This window comes from Puntigrus tetrazona, chromosome 2 (genome assembly GCF_018831695.1).
Source record: "Puntigrus tetrazona isolate hp1 chromosome 2, ASM1883169v1, whole genome shotgun sequence".
Lineage (NCBI taxonomy): Eukaryota > Metazoa > Chordata > Actinopteri > Cypriniformes > Cyprinidae > Puntigrus > Puntigrus tetrazona.
In genome coordinates this window covers 24764078-24780028 of record NC_056700.1, presented here as the reverse complement: position 1 = coordinate 24780028, position 15951 = coordinate 24764078, and the positions used below count along the sequence as shown (strand labels likewise).

The following is a 15951-nucleotide window of genomic DNA, read 5'->3' as shown; positions in this document are numbered from 1 at the left end:
GACACAGAAAAGAATTTTAGTTAGCCAATGTAAACTCGTAACTAATCAATAAAGCCTATTTTAAAATAGTTTTTAAATTGCATGTGTATTTGATTTCTTATTTTAAAACTATTTCTGTGAAATCAGACGCTCTGGACGCTCGCACTCTTCGGCACTTTTGTAGCATTACAATAGAATTTTAATAAAACTGCAGGTTAAAGTATTTGTCTCTTCGATGTTGTTTTGTTGTACAGGTCCGCCGGCGCAGTTTTAGCGGCTCTTTCAGTTTTGGTCGCGTCGCGTGCGCCGTGCGTGCGTCGTGCGTAACGTTCGCGTGAGGGGGCGCGTGCTGAGATCCGCCACCTGAAACGCGCTATAAAACACGAGCGCGGGCTCGATGTCGCTGGCATATCAAGAGTTTATTCCGTCTCTTTTGACACTCGGCATGATTCGACTTCGTCTCCAACGATTATTTTAAGTTACTTTACCGTCGGCCAAATGTGGATTTGGGTGAGTTTCGTTTTTTTTTCTCTGGCGAGGTGTAAACACGCTTTTTTTTTTTTAAAGTCGTCCTTTCATTGCGTATTTTTGTTGTTACCTAATTGTTTTTCCACGTTTAATACTATTTGCCAGGAACCAAAAAGAGCATCTTCGTGCTGATCTATTTGGAGAAACGAACAATGATTCCACCTGGAGACTGTCTGTATGCCGGAAGGAAAAGGAGAAAACCTGTGCAGAAACAGTTGAGTGTTTATCAGTTTACTAGCATGACATGTTTTGACAAACCCCAAGAAATCAGTAATGATAATAAACATCTAAATAACTACCATTAGTAGGGTCGATCATAGTAAATTATTTTTAATGAATATAGTTAAACTGTTACATGCATTACATTCAGTTTTTATTGGCAGTGTTAATGGTCATGAATAATATTAAATGTGTATTACTGTTATATTTATTATGTTATTGTCATGTTTCTGTGCCATTTAGTCCTTTGGATGCCACACAGGTTTTATGACGTTAAATTTAAGGTTCATATCTTCAGGAAACCAGAGAAAGCAGGTCAGAAATCGAATCCGTCCAAGCGCCACCGCGATCGTCTGAATGCAGAACTGGACCGGTTGGCGAGTCTGCTGCCCTTCGGTGCGGATGTCATCTCCAAACTGGATAAACTCTCCGTGCTGAGGCTCAGCGTCAGCTTCCTGCAGGTTAAGAGCTTCTTTCAAGGTAAGAAGGGATGTTTCCTGGTAGATTTCCGTGCAAAAGCTGAGAGCAACACTTTAAAATAAACTTGAACTCACTCATGTTTGTGTTTGACTCGAGCATATCCATAAAATTTGATTTGTCTTTTTGTATGTTTTTGTGGTTTTGTTTTGATGAATTGGAAGTATGTTTTGTCGCTTTTACATTTTTTATATGGAGCGTAAATGGATTTAGTTCGCAAAAGTTTATGGAAAACATTTCCCCCCTCTTGAATTTTTCCTCCCACATGTTCCTTAGCTCATATTCTTAGTTTGCATGCTAAAATATTTATAAGGCGAAGCAGCATAACTTTTTAAAAATAAATTAGTTCACTTTAAAAATAGGTTTTATTGTACTTTGGGGGAAAGCTGGCCAAACATTGCTGGTAAATACACTTGTGCTACTTCTGCCGTGTAGAATAATGGGATTTATTTCAGGAGAAGCCGTATAAGGACGGGGTCCTCGTAGCTTAATGTAATGTAGAGATTGCCCTTTTGCACTCACATGCTGATTGTTGTGACAGTGTCCAAACGGATCAGTGTTGAGCTGTTGTGTGAAGAGCTGGCGGTATCTGGGTTGTGTGCTGGCAGGTGGGCATCTCTCAAATGTAACCGAACTCATAACAATGTAATGAGAGTAATAAAAACAACCTTTCGCAACTAAATGGAAAGAAAGAAACATTGTGCGCCCAGCATTGTATGCAGTATGCAGTGTTTGGGAAAGCTTTTTCTGAGAGCGTAGATTGCCGTGCTGTTCATAATTTAACATCAAGTCACCTTTATTTATCGCTTTCAGGTGTCTTTGCACAGGTTTGTGTGTTTGAGTAGGTTTTTCACTACCCGCTTTAGATGGTGAAATTCATAACCGTCATAAATATAGTCATTTGTAATGAAAGACCCGACCCTGAAAAACTCGAACCTTCACGGATCTCGGTTCGTGTCAGCCTTGATCTTTCAGTTCGTATAAGATTGATGCATGTATTCTGCTCAAACAGCGGCGTTTTAATGTATTCATCTTCTCAAGGCCTTTTTGCGTTTTTTGGTCCGATCTCATTTTCTGTCACCTTTTCAAGCCATAAATTATTGACAAGGCAATGAAGTCTGTCTGAAATACTTGTCAGGTTTGAAGTTTAACTGTGAACTTGAAAGCCATCAAAAGGGGTTTTCATGGAATGGTTTACAGTTTTATATGGAAAAAAAACAGCTGGTATACTTTTTTTGCAAGTTATTAAAATAATTTCATGACGTTTCATTTACCAGAAGCTTGTTTATTCAACACTTTCTTGTTCTTTGTTTTAAAGGTGGGTCAATCGGTCTTCGCCTGTGTCTCAGTTGTTTCTCCAAGACAGCAATGGGATTCAATTCAGAGATATAAATATATAAAGAGGGGAGAGAAAAAAAAAAAAATATATATATATATATATATATATATATATATATATATATATATATATATATATATATATATATATATATATATATATATATATAATATTATTATTATATTTAATCTTTTAGATCAGACTTGGATTTAGATTTTTTTAAAGTATGTGACATTCCGGTTTTAATAGAAATTACATTTATGGTAAACTAAAACATACTCCGTACGTTCAGCCATATGCTTTCACATACACCATATTTCAAAGACGATAGTAAAGGCACATCTTAAAACCATTTATTTTTAAAAATGTTGGTCCAGACACACTGTGTTTTAATTCTCCACCGCAAGTCTTAAAACACAGTGGGAAACCCTGTGAAAGCCTTTGTATGGAACAAGCCTCTAAAAATGCCGTTTGGCCAACAATTATAATCAAATCATTTTGATTGTCACTTGGCCAGATGAATTCCAACACTTTTCCGGGCCTCTCGGGATGTGGAGGGTGTAAACTGACCTCAAAAGCTTTTCTTTATTTCCTTTAGGGATTAAACTGCTCATTTAGTGCTTGCCAACTCAAACGGCATTATTCCTCATACATTGAATTAGTGATTTAAACAAACCACTGCCCTTAAGTGTTATACTTAAGTTTATAACAACCTGCACAGTTTTTGCTGCAGACGTTTTGATTGTTAAAGTCCCAAAGAGTCACTCCTGGAGTGAAGCGTATAATGATAGCAAAGATCCAACGTGTACAGCTCTTCTGTTTGCCAACAACATTGCTTACAGTTTGCAGCAGATCTTGTTACGGGCAACACTACTATTACACACATCTGTTCTGAACCCGTTTAAAAAGCTCCTCAATACACCAGAATGCACTGATGCCTAATGATAATGAGACTAATGATCACCATGATAAAGTTTTGCAATAATTTTAATAGCAATAATTATTAATTTCAGCTGTGGATATGCTTGTTTAATAAATGTAAAGGAATAGTTGATGCAGAGTAGTACAATTCTTTTTAAACCTAAAAAAACACATTTTATTTGATTGAATTATTCTTTTATTTCTTAAAGTATACATGTTATTTTAAAGATATCAAATTAAACTGAAAGTACATATTTGCCATAGATCTTTTTAGTGAATTACTGAGTTGTCGTTGGTCTTTCTTAAATGTATTTAACCATCTATAGCCACCTTTAAATCTAATAGATGATACATGCCAAAATGTGTTAAAATAATTGTTAAAATGTCATGGAGTTTCGAAAATGATCAGTACACTCTATAGCTCTAAGTGAATGATAATATCCTGCAAAGTTTTAAATCTGAAAGTGCACAGTCTATAAAGTTATTGTCAGTGAAAAGAACGAGTAGACTCTGAATCATTTAAACAAGTAGTTTTAAAAACGAATCCCAAGCCGTTTCATGTTGACCCACTTGGTGGTCTTTTTGAGTTAGTGAAAATGCTAAATCATTCTTTGCTACTAGGTGGTGCTTCTGGAGTCGTTAAATCTTTAAAGCTTTATCAGGCAGTACAGCCATGAAGAAATGAATCAATAATTGGCGCAAATTATTGTTCCATGTAGGAGGGGTTTAGAAAAAAAGAATTATCATTGATCATTTGGGAGTCGTCAAAATTACATGCATGTTATAAGACAATCAAAGTGTGTTTTGACCTTATATGCAGATCATCCTGCTGTTGGGGACTCCCCAAAACCAAAATATAAGCCTCTCATTACCCAAAATAGAGGCACTTTAAAGTATTACCCAACATACCTTGTTAAATGAATGCATTTTCTGGAACTTCATAGAAACGTTACTGCAATTTTATGGCTCGACATTTTTTTTTTTTTTTTCTTAGAGTGCAAGATGCACGCTAAATCTTTTTTAATGAAGCAACATTTAGTTTAAATCTAAACCTGAGCTTACTCAAACATCATTTTAAACACTACTGTTCCCTTTTTAGTATGTGCTAATGCACTTTGAGAGTTAGTTGCAGTGTGTGAAAAACAGCTTAAACTGCACATCAGGGAGTAATTGAGATCCAGAGAGAGAGAGAGAGTGCATTTGTGTGTGTGGGATTTTGAAGAGAAGGGGGTTATGGGTAATGAATGCTCCACTGGCTCCTGGGGAGCGTTTGCGTGACTGCAGCCTGGCAAAGTCCCCGTCCTTGAGAAACTAAGCACTAAGAAGGGGAAGATGCAGATCGGCTTTGGTGCTTCTGTTTAGACCATTCACTATCCACTTTTAGTGGCCACATGTGGCCGTTTGGTAACCACTTGATTGAGTACTTTTAACATTTTCAGTTTTTCCAGTAATGGATCAATCTAAGATCTAGAATCCACAGGTTTTTTTTAAGCACTTTAATCTTTGCATTTTAAACACTATAAATTTTTTTTAATTTATATATCAACTTTTTATATCAAGAAAACTTCTTTATGCTTGGCTCAAAAAAATGGATATGCATTGCTGTTCTGTAGAGCTAAAAATTATTATTATTATTATTATTATTTTTTTTTTTTTTTTTAATCTTTGTATTCTATTAAAATTCAAAACCTTAATATTAAGAAATGTCCGTACAGTTTAAAATAACTGTTTTCCATTTGAAATGTTAATTATTCATGTGATACGAAGCTGGATTTTTAGTATCATTACTCCAATCTTCAGTGTCACATGAGCCTTGAGAAATCATTTAAATAATCTATTTGTGGTTTAATTTTTTTTTTTTTTTTTTTTTTTTTTTTTTTATCTATTTGTGGTTTAATTTGTGGTTTATTTGCATTGTATCAGTGTTGACAATATTTGTGGTGCTTTATATTTTTGTGGAAACGGTGCACATTTTTACAGGATTCTGTGTTGAATAGCGTTTATTTAAGAGAAATATTTACGAACACCGTTAACGCCTTTTTAGTCGCACTTTTGGCCATTTCATCCATCCTTGTGGAATAAAAGTATCGATTTAAAAAAGTTACAGTTGTATGACAAAGATCAGATAATTCAGTCTTGGAAGAAATTGAGACATGTCAGATTTAAGATCTCTGACTTTAGTATTTTGGCAAAACTGAGGAACGTTTAAGACATTGTTTGTGACATTTGGAAACTCTTGAAAAGAGGTGTCATTTTAATAATGTAGGAATGTAATAATGCTGATGGATTAGTCATCGGTTGAAGACAAGGCTGACAGCAGCAGGGTTATTGTTCTTCACGAGGGAATGATGTTGGCTCTGGTGCTCTTTCACACCGAGTGTCCAGTATCATGTTAAAACTTCCCCCCAGTGAACTCATAGCTGTGCAGAGACTTGGCAGTTGCCAGACCCTTCTTGGCAAATTCTTCTTGCGTGCAAATCAGGAAAATTCCATCTTCTGTCTCTGTCCTGGAAACATTCCTCTGTTTGTTTTCATCATGTAAGAATGTGTGCTAGATACTGATAAATGATCCAAGCGTCCAGCATCATGCATGTGCGTGAGTCTCCAAACATCTGTTTTAGCATGGGACAGAGGATTTCCCCCTCCCTTGTATGAAAAATCCCTGATCTTAGTTATCCCTCGGATAAATCCATATTTGATCTTTGTTGTGCATACACTGTAAAAAAAAAAAAAATCAGCTTTCAACGATTATTGGAGTATGTTTTACATGAAAAAAAACTATTTCAGTCTAAAACGTTAAACTTAATTCACTTACAATTTCTGAGTAAAAAAAGATTATTTTCGTTTCGTGAATGATACGAATGCATTTTAATTCTCTTAAAATGCTAGTGTTATGTATTTTGTCACTCTGTGCATTCAAACAGCTCTTTGTCAGAAAATGCAAAACGGCATAAAAAGCTGCTTCTAAAGAGCTGAGATATTTATTGTCGACATCAAAACCTTCAGTAAGAACATTTATGGGCTCCGTGTTTGTTGGCAACTGGAAGGCGGTTCCTTTGCACCCAATGTCGTGCAAACGACTAGTAAAAATGACCCAGATACATTATAAAAGAGCGTTCTGTTGCGTGACAACTGTAATAATGATCGCCTGACACGGCGAGACCTTGTGCAAATTCTTTTTCTCATTGCAACACATTAATTCGCCTCTTCCCTTTAAACTGTTTTTATGCCTGTTGTGCAGCTTGGAGACTGACTATCAGTCACTAAATAAATGACATTTTAAAATTCTTTGTGCTGTGTGTTATTTATTATAAATGCCATTTAGGGATTGCAAAGCATTCCTGGGAAAGGTTTGCAAATCAATGTGCAATGCTCAATAAAACAGAATTTATAATAACAGTCATGTAAAACAAGATTAATACCATAAACAGAGCCGTGTGCCAGCAGACTGATGCATGATCTCATGTGAAGACCGTTTCCAAACTCAGGTTTTCTCACACACAGCCATTAGTTCACAAAACGCACATGTTGACCCCTCTTTGGCAAGGTTAACCCGAGTTCAGTTGGAAAGCTATTGTCATTAGTGATAGTGATGTGAAATAATCTGGCATCAGAGCGCATGTGGCTGTTCAGTGGTCTGTTATGTTTGTCACGTGACCAGTTTACCAGGTTTGATGGTATGAGTTGAAGGATGGGAGAATTTTGTTAAATTGGATGGGAGTCTTGGGAAAAAAATATCATGCTTTCCACAAAAATATTAAGCATCACAGCTGTTTTGAAATAACATTGAAAATAAAAATAAAAGTAAATTAGCATCTTAGAATGATTTCTGAAGGGTCATGTGACCCTGAAGGCTTTGCATCACGTGAATAAATTACATTTTAAAATATTCAAATTCAAAATCACTTTAAATCATAATATTTCACATAATTTTTTTTTTTTTTTTTTTAAATTCTTTACTGTATTTTTGGATCAAATAAACAGCCTTGTGAAGCATAAATGACCAAAGAAAAAACAATCTTACTCCAGAATGTTGGGTGAATGGATGTATGGGTGGTCAGTCTCTTAGTCTGGGCAGTTTTAATTCATGTTTAAAGGAAGCTCTGGCCCTTTAAGAGCCTGTAGTACAGCTAGGTTTGCGTGACTGTAATTCACCGGAGCCTGACCTCAGAGAGACGCCGGTGAAAATGATCTAATGAACTGTCCATCAGAGCGCAGGAGACAAGCAATGTACAAATAATTCTATTAATACTTCCTGCTCTTTGTGTCCCATATTCTACCGTCTGCGAGCACACACACATAATGGGTGAAGTAACTTAATGCATCTCATACTAGAGTGCTATTCCATACACTGCAACAATGAGTACGTTTTGCATAGGTTTAGGGGGGTCTACAGAATTCTTTTGTTTTCTTTTGCCACAGTACAGAATGTTTTCTTCCTTTGCAATGGACATTAGCAAAGAAAGGAAATTGCTAGAAAAAATTAAGTACGATTTTTGTGTATGCATTATATTTAAAATGAACAGATTTATAAACGCAACAGTTTTGTTTTTGCCCCCATTTTTTTATTATGAGCTGATCTTTTTTTTTGCCGGTCAGTATCTGGTGTGACCACCATTTGCAACACATCTCCTTCGCATTGAGTTAATCAGGTTGTTGATTGTGGCCTGTGGCTATGAGAAGTAGCTGGATATTGGCATGAACTGGAACGCACTGTTGTATGCACCGGACCCAGAGCATCCCAAACATGCTCAATGGTGACATTTCCGGTGAGTATACTGGTCATGCAAGAACTGGGATGTTTTCAGCTTCCAGGAATGGGGCCGTGCATTAACATGAGGTGATGGACGTGGATGAATGGCACAACAGTGGGCCTCAGGATCTCGTCACAGTATCAATAAAATACAACTGTGTTCGTTGTGTATTCCCTGAGAAAGTTTTTGGAAAGAAATTCTTTAGTTTTGCAAACTGATTATTGCAACAGCTGTCCGGGTGGCTGGTCTCGGACGATCTTGGAGGCGAAGATGCTGGATGTGGAGGTCATGGGCTGGTGTGGTTACACCTGGTCTGTGGTTGTGAGGACAGATGGATGTACTGCCACATTCTCTGAAACTCTTTTTGGGGGAGATGGCTTATGGTGAAAGAAATGAAGCTCTGATGTACATTTTCTGCCGTCAGCATGCCAGTTGACCTATCGGTAAGCCCCGCCCCCCTTAGTTACTGTTGCTCCCTCAGAGAAACGGAGTTGCTCACTGTTTTACAATGACGGCTGCAGTGTGAAAACCTCGTCCCGCCGTGTTTTTGCACATTATTGGACGCAGACGTCCATGTAAAATATTTAAAAATAAACAGTGTATGAACGTTTTTGTCTTCATTTGGATTGAGGTTGAATGCTTGGGGACATTAAATGTTCTGTTCGAAATCAGGAAATTGAATAAAATAAGTTATATTACCTATTCTCTCAGGATACCTGGAATCAATGTAACAAGTACCCCAGACAGATGGTTTTTCCTTTTTTGAAGTTCAAACACCATTTAAAAAAACATGCCGCTGAAACCTCCAGATGTCAGAGTTCCTTTTTGTTTTTGTTTTTTTGTGCAACCGATACTTGACGACCATTGGCTCATCTGCATTCGATGGGAGGGGCTCAGCGATAGATCAGCTGCGCTCTCCCTCAAAACTCGGGATATCTCTGGCATTGTGCTGTGTGATAAAACTGCACATTTTAGAGCGCCCTTTTATTGTGGCCCACCTGTGCAATAATCAGGCTGTCCAATCAGCATCTTGATATGCCACACCTGTGAGGTGGATGGATTACCTCGGCAAAGAAGAAATGCTTACTAACACAAATTTAAACCGATTTGTGAACAAGATTTGAGAGAAATAGGCTTTTTATGTACATATTACAAGCCTTAGATCTTTGAGTTCAGATCATGAAAATTGGGGGCAAAAACAAGTGTTGCATTTGTAATTTTATTCAGTGTAGAAGAGATTAAACCAGATGTATGCATTATATAAATGGTGTGTCCAAAAAGTCTTTTTTTTTAACGTGATATTCTGCAGATATTGTAGTTATGAATTTAATAGAAAATAGTAGAAATTAATTTTTACGGTCAACCTTATACACTAAAATGTCCTTTTTAATGCATTGGATTTTTATTGATTAATATTCAGTTTAGATATTTTCAAACGTTATTATTTACAGCTCATTTTGACTTAAGGCTAGGAAAATACTATACTTCATAAATGATCTCCACAGCAATATAGTATTTTCAAGATTGTGATAAATTGTTTGTGTGCAGCCTAATTAATATTGGCGAGGCAAGTTGTTTTTGTCACTTCATGACAATTACAGGGATTTGTTGCTCAATGAAAGTCAGTGGGGTCTAGTGTTGTGGGTCGGAGTGGTGAGTAAATAATAGTAATAAATCCTGTGCTTTTTCTTGATGAGATTTTTGTTAAAGGCATTTAGCGAGGTCCAAAGTACAGGGAAGGAGAGAGAGCGAGCCCGTTGAGTCACTGCGTACAAACACACATCTGCTCGTAAATCTAACCTCAATTGTCAAGAGCAGATCTGGTTTTTATTTCCATCCCCACATCAAAACAACTCCGTGGTGAAATGGCTGCCTGTGGACAGACATTTTGTGAAAAGTAGCTCATCCACCTGTAGATTTGAGCTCGTTTGGCAGCAGACAAGAAGTAAATGAACGAGAGTGAGATGGAGATGTCCCTCATGTTTTTAAGCATAGGTTTGATTTAAGTGTATGTGAATGATTGCAGTTTCACAACTGTTAATTGTTTTTATATATATATATATATATATATATATATATATATATATATATATATATATATATATATATATATATATAAAATTGGCAACTTTATAGTGGTTAGAGATATCTCTTTTTCAGAAGACTGTGCTTAAAATGATGGAGAAATGAATGTTTTTATGTTAAATTAAAATAGCTGTTTGTAAGAAAACAAATCTGGTTTAAATCCAGATTATATGCATGATATATTTGGGTTACATAAACATTGCTGAATAAATCTGCATGGTCTGTTTGTGGTTATCTTCTCGCTTTGATGTTTGGCATTGAAGTTCCCACAAAATTAACAAAGACGACAAAAAATGTGAATTATTTCACGATTTTTATCTTGCTCGTTTTAGATTAGCACAACTAACGAAGAGCACTTGGGCTGCCTTATTTTTTTGCGACGCTTCATTCATGCTCAACCGATCGTGAAATTGGGAAAGTGCATCTAAAATGGATTGACTAAGAGCAGATGCTTAATGAAGAAGGTTTATTAGCAAGGTTTGTCAATTGCAGCTGTCCTGGTTCTCTTTATTTGTGAGATTTAAATGAGACAGAAGGGGTATTCTACTAAAAATCTTTGAAAAAACGTGTGTGTATAAAATACATTTACTTATTTTTAAACAATGCTATATATATATTTATCTAATTCTCTGTCTTTTGTGCTCTTATTCCTCGCAGTAGTCCAAGAGAAAGAAAATCACAGCAGTAATGCCTTGATCTCTGCGCACAAGAAAGAAATGCTGCCCCATGTCATAGAGAGTGATCTTCTCCTAAAGGTGACTGCTTTTCGGTCGGCTTATGGCTGAGTTTCCTTCACTACAGTTCATTACTAAGAAAAATGTATGACTTCCTTGAGGTTAATTGAACTTGAACTTTGGCCCAATCTACTGAGGGGGGGGTATTTTTGTGCACTCAGGACTGTAGTGACATGACTATTGACACATTTCATATCTTGTAGTCTCTCCCTGGATTTGCGCTGATTGTGAGCTCAGATGGTGTTATTTTCTATGCATCATCCACCATCGTTGACTACCTGGGATTTCATCAGGTAACTCTCAGATGACGATCCTATAATCATCATGTATGAATAATGCATAAATTCTCTTATTTTATAGGTTTATTTGTCATATTTATGGAAAGAGAGGATGGTATTTCACTGCACCGCTGTTATTGTAGTAATGCGTGTATGTAGCTTTCTTGTGTGACAATCCAAACAAATAATGTATAAATCCAGTATGTGACTCATTTTACCTTTTAAACAGTTCTCAAATAAAATTCCTGTCTCATCAGAGAAATCTAAACAACAATCATGTGTGCTTGTATAAGAAACACTCACGCCATCTGCGGTTGACTGGAAAACACAGAAGTATGTCGTGTTTCAAGGCCTCTTCCACCATAATGTGTAAAAATAGTTAGGTCTTTTCACCCCTCGGTTAATTTAAGACTTTCTCACAGCCTTCAAAGAGTCAGGCTTCCTCTGCAAACAAACCATCTCCTCCGAGAAGGAAATTTTGATTGGAAATTAAGATGGCACAGGGATGTGTTAGTCATGAATGTGCGCTAAAAGGCCTGCATGTCCCACACTGGAAAATAAAGGAAAGGTTGAATATTTTAGGAAGAGTTTATTGTTTATGAACAGCGGGTATGGTCATGTGGGCTGGTGTTTCAGGCTTTTGTTTTGTCGTTCTTAAGTGTAGAGAGATATGTCTGTCCGCATGCAAGCAGCCCTGGTGTCACGCAACAAACACATGGAGCTGTGAAAAGGGATTTTGTGGGTTCAGGCAAATTGTGCATTATACATAAGATCACAGATCAAGGAAATCAGAAGATTGAAATTTCTATTTTGCATTTAGATTCTATTTATTAAATTAATATTTTATATACTATATATATATATATATATATATATATATATATATATATATATATATATATATATATATATATATATATATATATAAATTTATTTTCTTTTAATTTGTCATAATTACACATAATTTAACATTTTACATTTATTTTATTAGATTTTTTTGGCTAGATAAGAGAATAACAAGGGTATGACCTATGCTGAACTCAAACATGGATTATTACAAGCACAACAGCTATTAATATGTCAGCTTTTAGTGATGCACTGCTCTGTGCCACAGTTCTGACATCCAAATGATCATTAATAGTAACCCGAAGCAAATAATAATAATTGCGTGAATTATGGACTCATTCAACTCTCTAAAATGCCTTAAGAAAATTTTGTCAGCAGTTAAAGTGACCGAAAAAGGTTCCACTATGAAACTTTTATCAGACGCGTTTCTAATGTGGTTTGACACAGACTGGATTAGACTGTATAGACTTTAGAGAAGTTGTTCACTTTACCCTGTGCAGCTCGTCTAGAGCTCAGCGCAGACAACATAAAGCACACTTATGCGGGTGCTGGAGTGCTTCTGAAATCAACATGTTCTGTTTTTATGTTGTTGTGTGATCTTTTCTGGCAGACGGACGTGATGCATCAGAAGGTCTTTGATTATATCCATGTGGAGGAGCGACAGGAGTTTCACAGGCAGCTCCACTGGGCGATGAACCCTGGCCAACAAGACACTGGTGTGTGTATAATTACCATTAACCCTATGTAGCACACTGCATATCTGGGAATATATTGCACAAGTACGCAAGCTGTATGAATATTTTTGCTTTTTTGTAAGCTAATATGCTCCAGTCATTATGATTGCATGGAAAAAATGCACACTTCTGTCATTTACACACTGTCAACTGTTTCTGAACTACGTTTTGTTTTGTTTTTTGCATGTGGTCAAGTAGGTGAGGATGTTGTGATGGGTCATCTGTATAGCGCTGAAGTGCCTGACGGTGTTCCTCTTGAACTGTCTCCGTTCCTCACGCGGTGCTTCGTCGCTCGAGTCCGCTGCCTGCTGGACAGCACCTCCGGCTTCCTGGTCAGTCACGAAATCCCTCAAAATATTTTACTTAAGAGGTTTTACGATCTTTTTCACCCTCTGATCTGATGCATCTAATTAAGGTTGAGAATCTCTGATGATTAAACTCGGACAGTCCCAAACGTACATCTCCACACAGTATGTCGGCTGAGTTTGTCTCGTTTCGCTCTCCTGTAGAACATGCAGTTTCAGGGCAGTCTGAAGTTCCTGCAGGGTCAGCGGAGGAAGACGGATTCTGGAGCTCTGCTGCCGCCTCAGCTCGCTCTGTTCTGTGTGGCTGTTCCTCTAGTCCTGCCCTCCATCACAGAGCTCAAGATGAAGAGTATGATGATGAAGAGCAAGCAGAAAAGGTGTGGCAGCAGACACGTTCAGTCTATCCATCTGCATTTTTGCACAGAATAAAGAAGTGTTAAATTTACAAAAAGAATAGTTTACTTTTTATAGTGCGTTTCTTTTTTTTGCAGTAATCATCAATTAAAAATTATTACATTTGAATTTAAATGCTCAAAAAGACGACATGAGATCAACATAAAACTTTAACTGGATATTAAAGCATGCATTTAATTGACAAAAACTGAATTAATAGTTGTGTATTAGTGTATACATAATAAATATACACAGTAAACACACACATTACATAAATAAACATCACATTACACACACATTACATTATTTTTTTATGATTAATCATGATTAATCGTTGACCATCACTAATAATTATGCTAATAAATTATATTTATTTTTAAATGCAGTCTTTAAAAAGTGTTTACACTAAATATATTAAGCTGCACTAACACTGATAAGAAAATTGAAAACAGCAAATTAACATATTAGAATGATTTCTTGGGGATCATGAGACTGCATGAGGCATCAATGAAGACTGGAGTAATGATTCTAAATATTCAGCTTTACCATACAGGAATATATTACATTTTTATAATATATATTTATGTAGAAAACAGGTATTTTAATTGTAGTAATATTTCACAGTATTGCTGTTTTTGATCAAATAAATGCAGCCTTTGAGCATGAGACAACTTGCAAACATTTGAAAAAAAATCTTACTGACCCCAAACTTTTCAAGGTTAGTGTACAGCACTACAGTATATGAATAATGTCACAGTATTATCCAAAAACAGTGCACACGAAGACAAAATGTAATACATGCTGTACAAATTGTCTTTTAATCAGTTTAACTTGTGCTGTCTTCAGTGATAAAAGGCAACGGCTTTCCCATGACTCATTCGACAGTGAAGACATGCTACATCTTAACTTGATAAACACATCCGGTAATGATGGTTCGTGCTCAGCCCTGACCAACAGGAAGTACAGAGGAGAGGGCTCCAAAACCCAAGACGAGCCGCTTAACTTCTGTGTTTCCAGGCTGCAAGCTGTTGATACTTCCTGGGACGCCCGCTGTCCTGTTGCCTTACGCACAGGACCCAGTGAAAACTACCTGCCCGGAAACTTCTATAAGCACAGCCATTCTGGAAAACCACGTATCGGATGCAACACAGAATTGCAGAAGCTTGAGAGTTACTGTGTCAACAGGAAGGCCGAGAGAAGGTACACGCAGAACGAATGTTTTAACATGATTCCTGAAGCGGCCATTAAGACCGAAGATTCAGACTCTGAGAACGGGTGTAACGCGTATGGGACGTTTTGGCGCCCTGAATACGCACAGGTGAAAACCGAGGCTGAATATTATGACTATTGTGCTTCGTATCAAAGAGGAAAAGCTGCCGTAAGTCCTCCCATCAGCGGACACCACAAGTATCTGTGTGCGGGAGTCAGCAGACCTCTCAAGTGTGTCCTGAACAAAGACATGAATCACTCGGACGGATATGCATTTTCAAATGATAATAAAAGCTGCATGCAGCATGATATCCGACTGACTTGTGAGTTCAGGAGCCACAACCTTCTGCACGCGATCAAGCAAGAACCCAACGACTCTCCACCTTGGTGTGGGGATGTTAGTCAAGGGCATGTGCAGCAACATATCACTTCCAATTGCACTATGAACGCTGTTCTTCACAAAGCTAACCCATATGTTTACATGCAATAAACTCTGGTCACGCTAACATTGATTTTTAATGGCAGTGCTTGCAAGGTGCATTACTAAATCTTCCTCTACAAAGCCCCAAACTTTTGTTTGCTTTGGTGTGCTAGAAAGGTAGAAAATCTATTAGTCCTAACTGACGATGTTTAGCATTCAAAATCCATCACTGGAGTAATGCAAGTCATATTTGCAAGATGAATTGTGATTTGTCACCTGAAAAGTCATGACAAAAGTTGTAAAGAAGGTCTAAATATTTTCCCCACCAAATTCTAATCATAACCCTTCCTAAAACCGCTGCCTTGCAAGCGCTGGTATTTCCCTCAGGAAAAATTTAAAGTAGTTAGAAGTTATTTTAGACCATTTCAGACTGTTTAATCAAACACAAATACTCAGGTTTCTAGATGTTTTGGAGATCTGTATTTTGTCTCTTTGGAGTTATTGTTTATTGGATCCAATGTGATGTATGTATGCAGACGAATAACGATCATTTCCCATGTGAAAATGTATTTGTGTATAGCATTTTAGATTTTTCAGTGTGTTTACGCATACATTTCATTCATAAATAAATAAATACATTTGACTTGATTCAGCTGACCCCCATTTTTATATGAAGCTACAGTTAAAATCATCTTTTTCCCCTTTTTTCTATTCTTTATTTTAATATTT

General features: G+C 36.8%; 1 protein-coding gene across 2 annotated transcripts; it reads left to right on the top strand.

Moving 5' to 3' along the window:
• Positions 1 to 334: 334 nt before the first annotated feature.
• ahrrb (aryl-hydrocarbon receptor repressor b) lies at positions 335 to 15870 on the top strand. 2 transcript variants are annotated; one of them, XM_043264748.1, is made up of 9 exons: positions 335 to 489; positions 613 to 721; positions 1025 to 1206; positions 10960 to 11057; positions 11240 to 11329; positions 12771 to 12876; positions 13090 to 13226; positions 13404 to 13576; positions 14439 to 15870. In XM_043264748.1, the coding sequence occupies exons 2-9, from the start codon at positions 660 to 662 to the stop codon at positions 15289 to 15291; spliced, it is 1701 nt and encodes a 566-aa protein (XP_043120683.1). In that variant the 5' UTR covers positions 335 to 489; positions 613 to 659; the 3' UTR covers positions 15292 to 15870. The 2 variants fall into 2 exon arrangements, with proteins under 2 accessions (XP_043120683.1, XP_043120693.1); XM_043264758.1 differs by having other exon boundaries at positions 336 to 489; positions 13093 to 13226.
• The last annotated feature ends 81 nt before the right edge of the window (positions 15871 to 15951 follow it).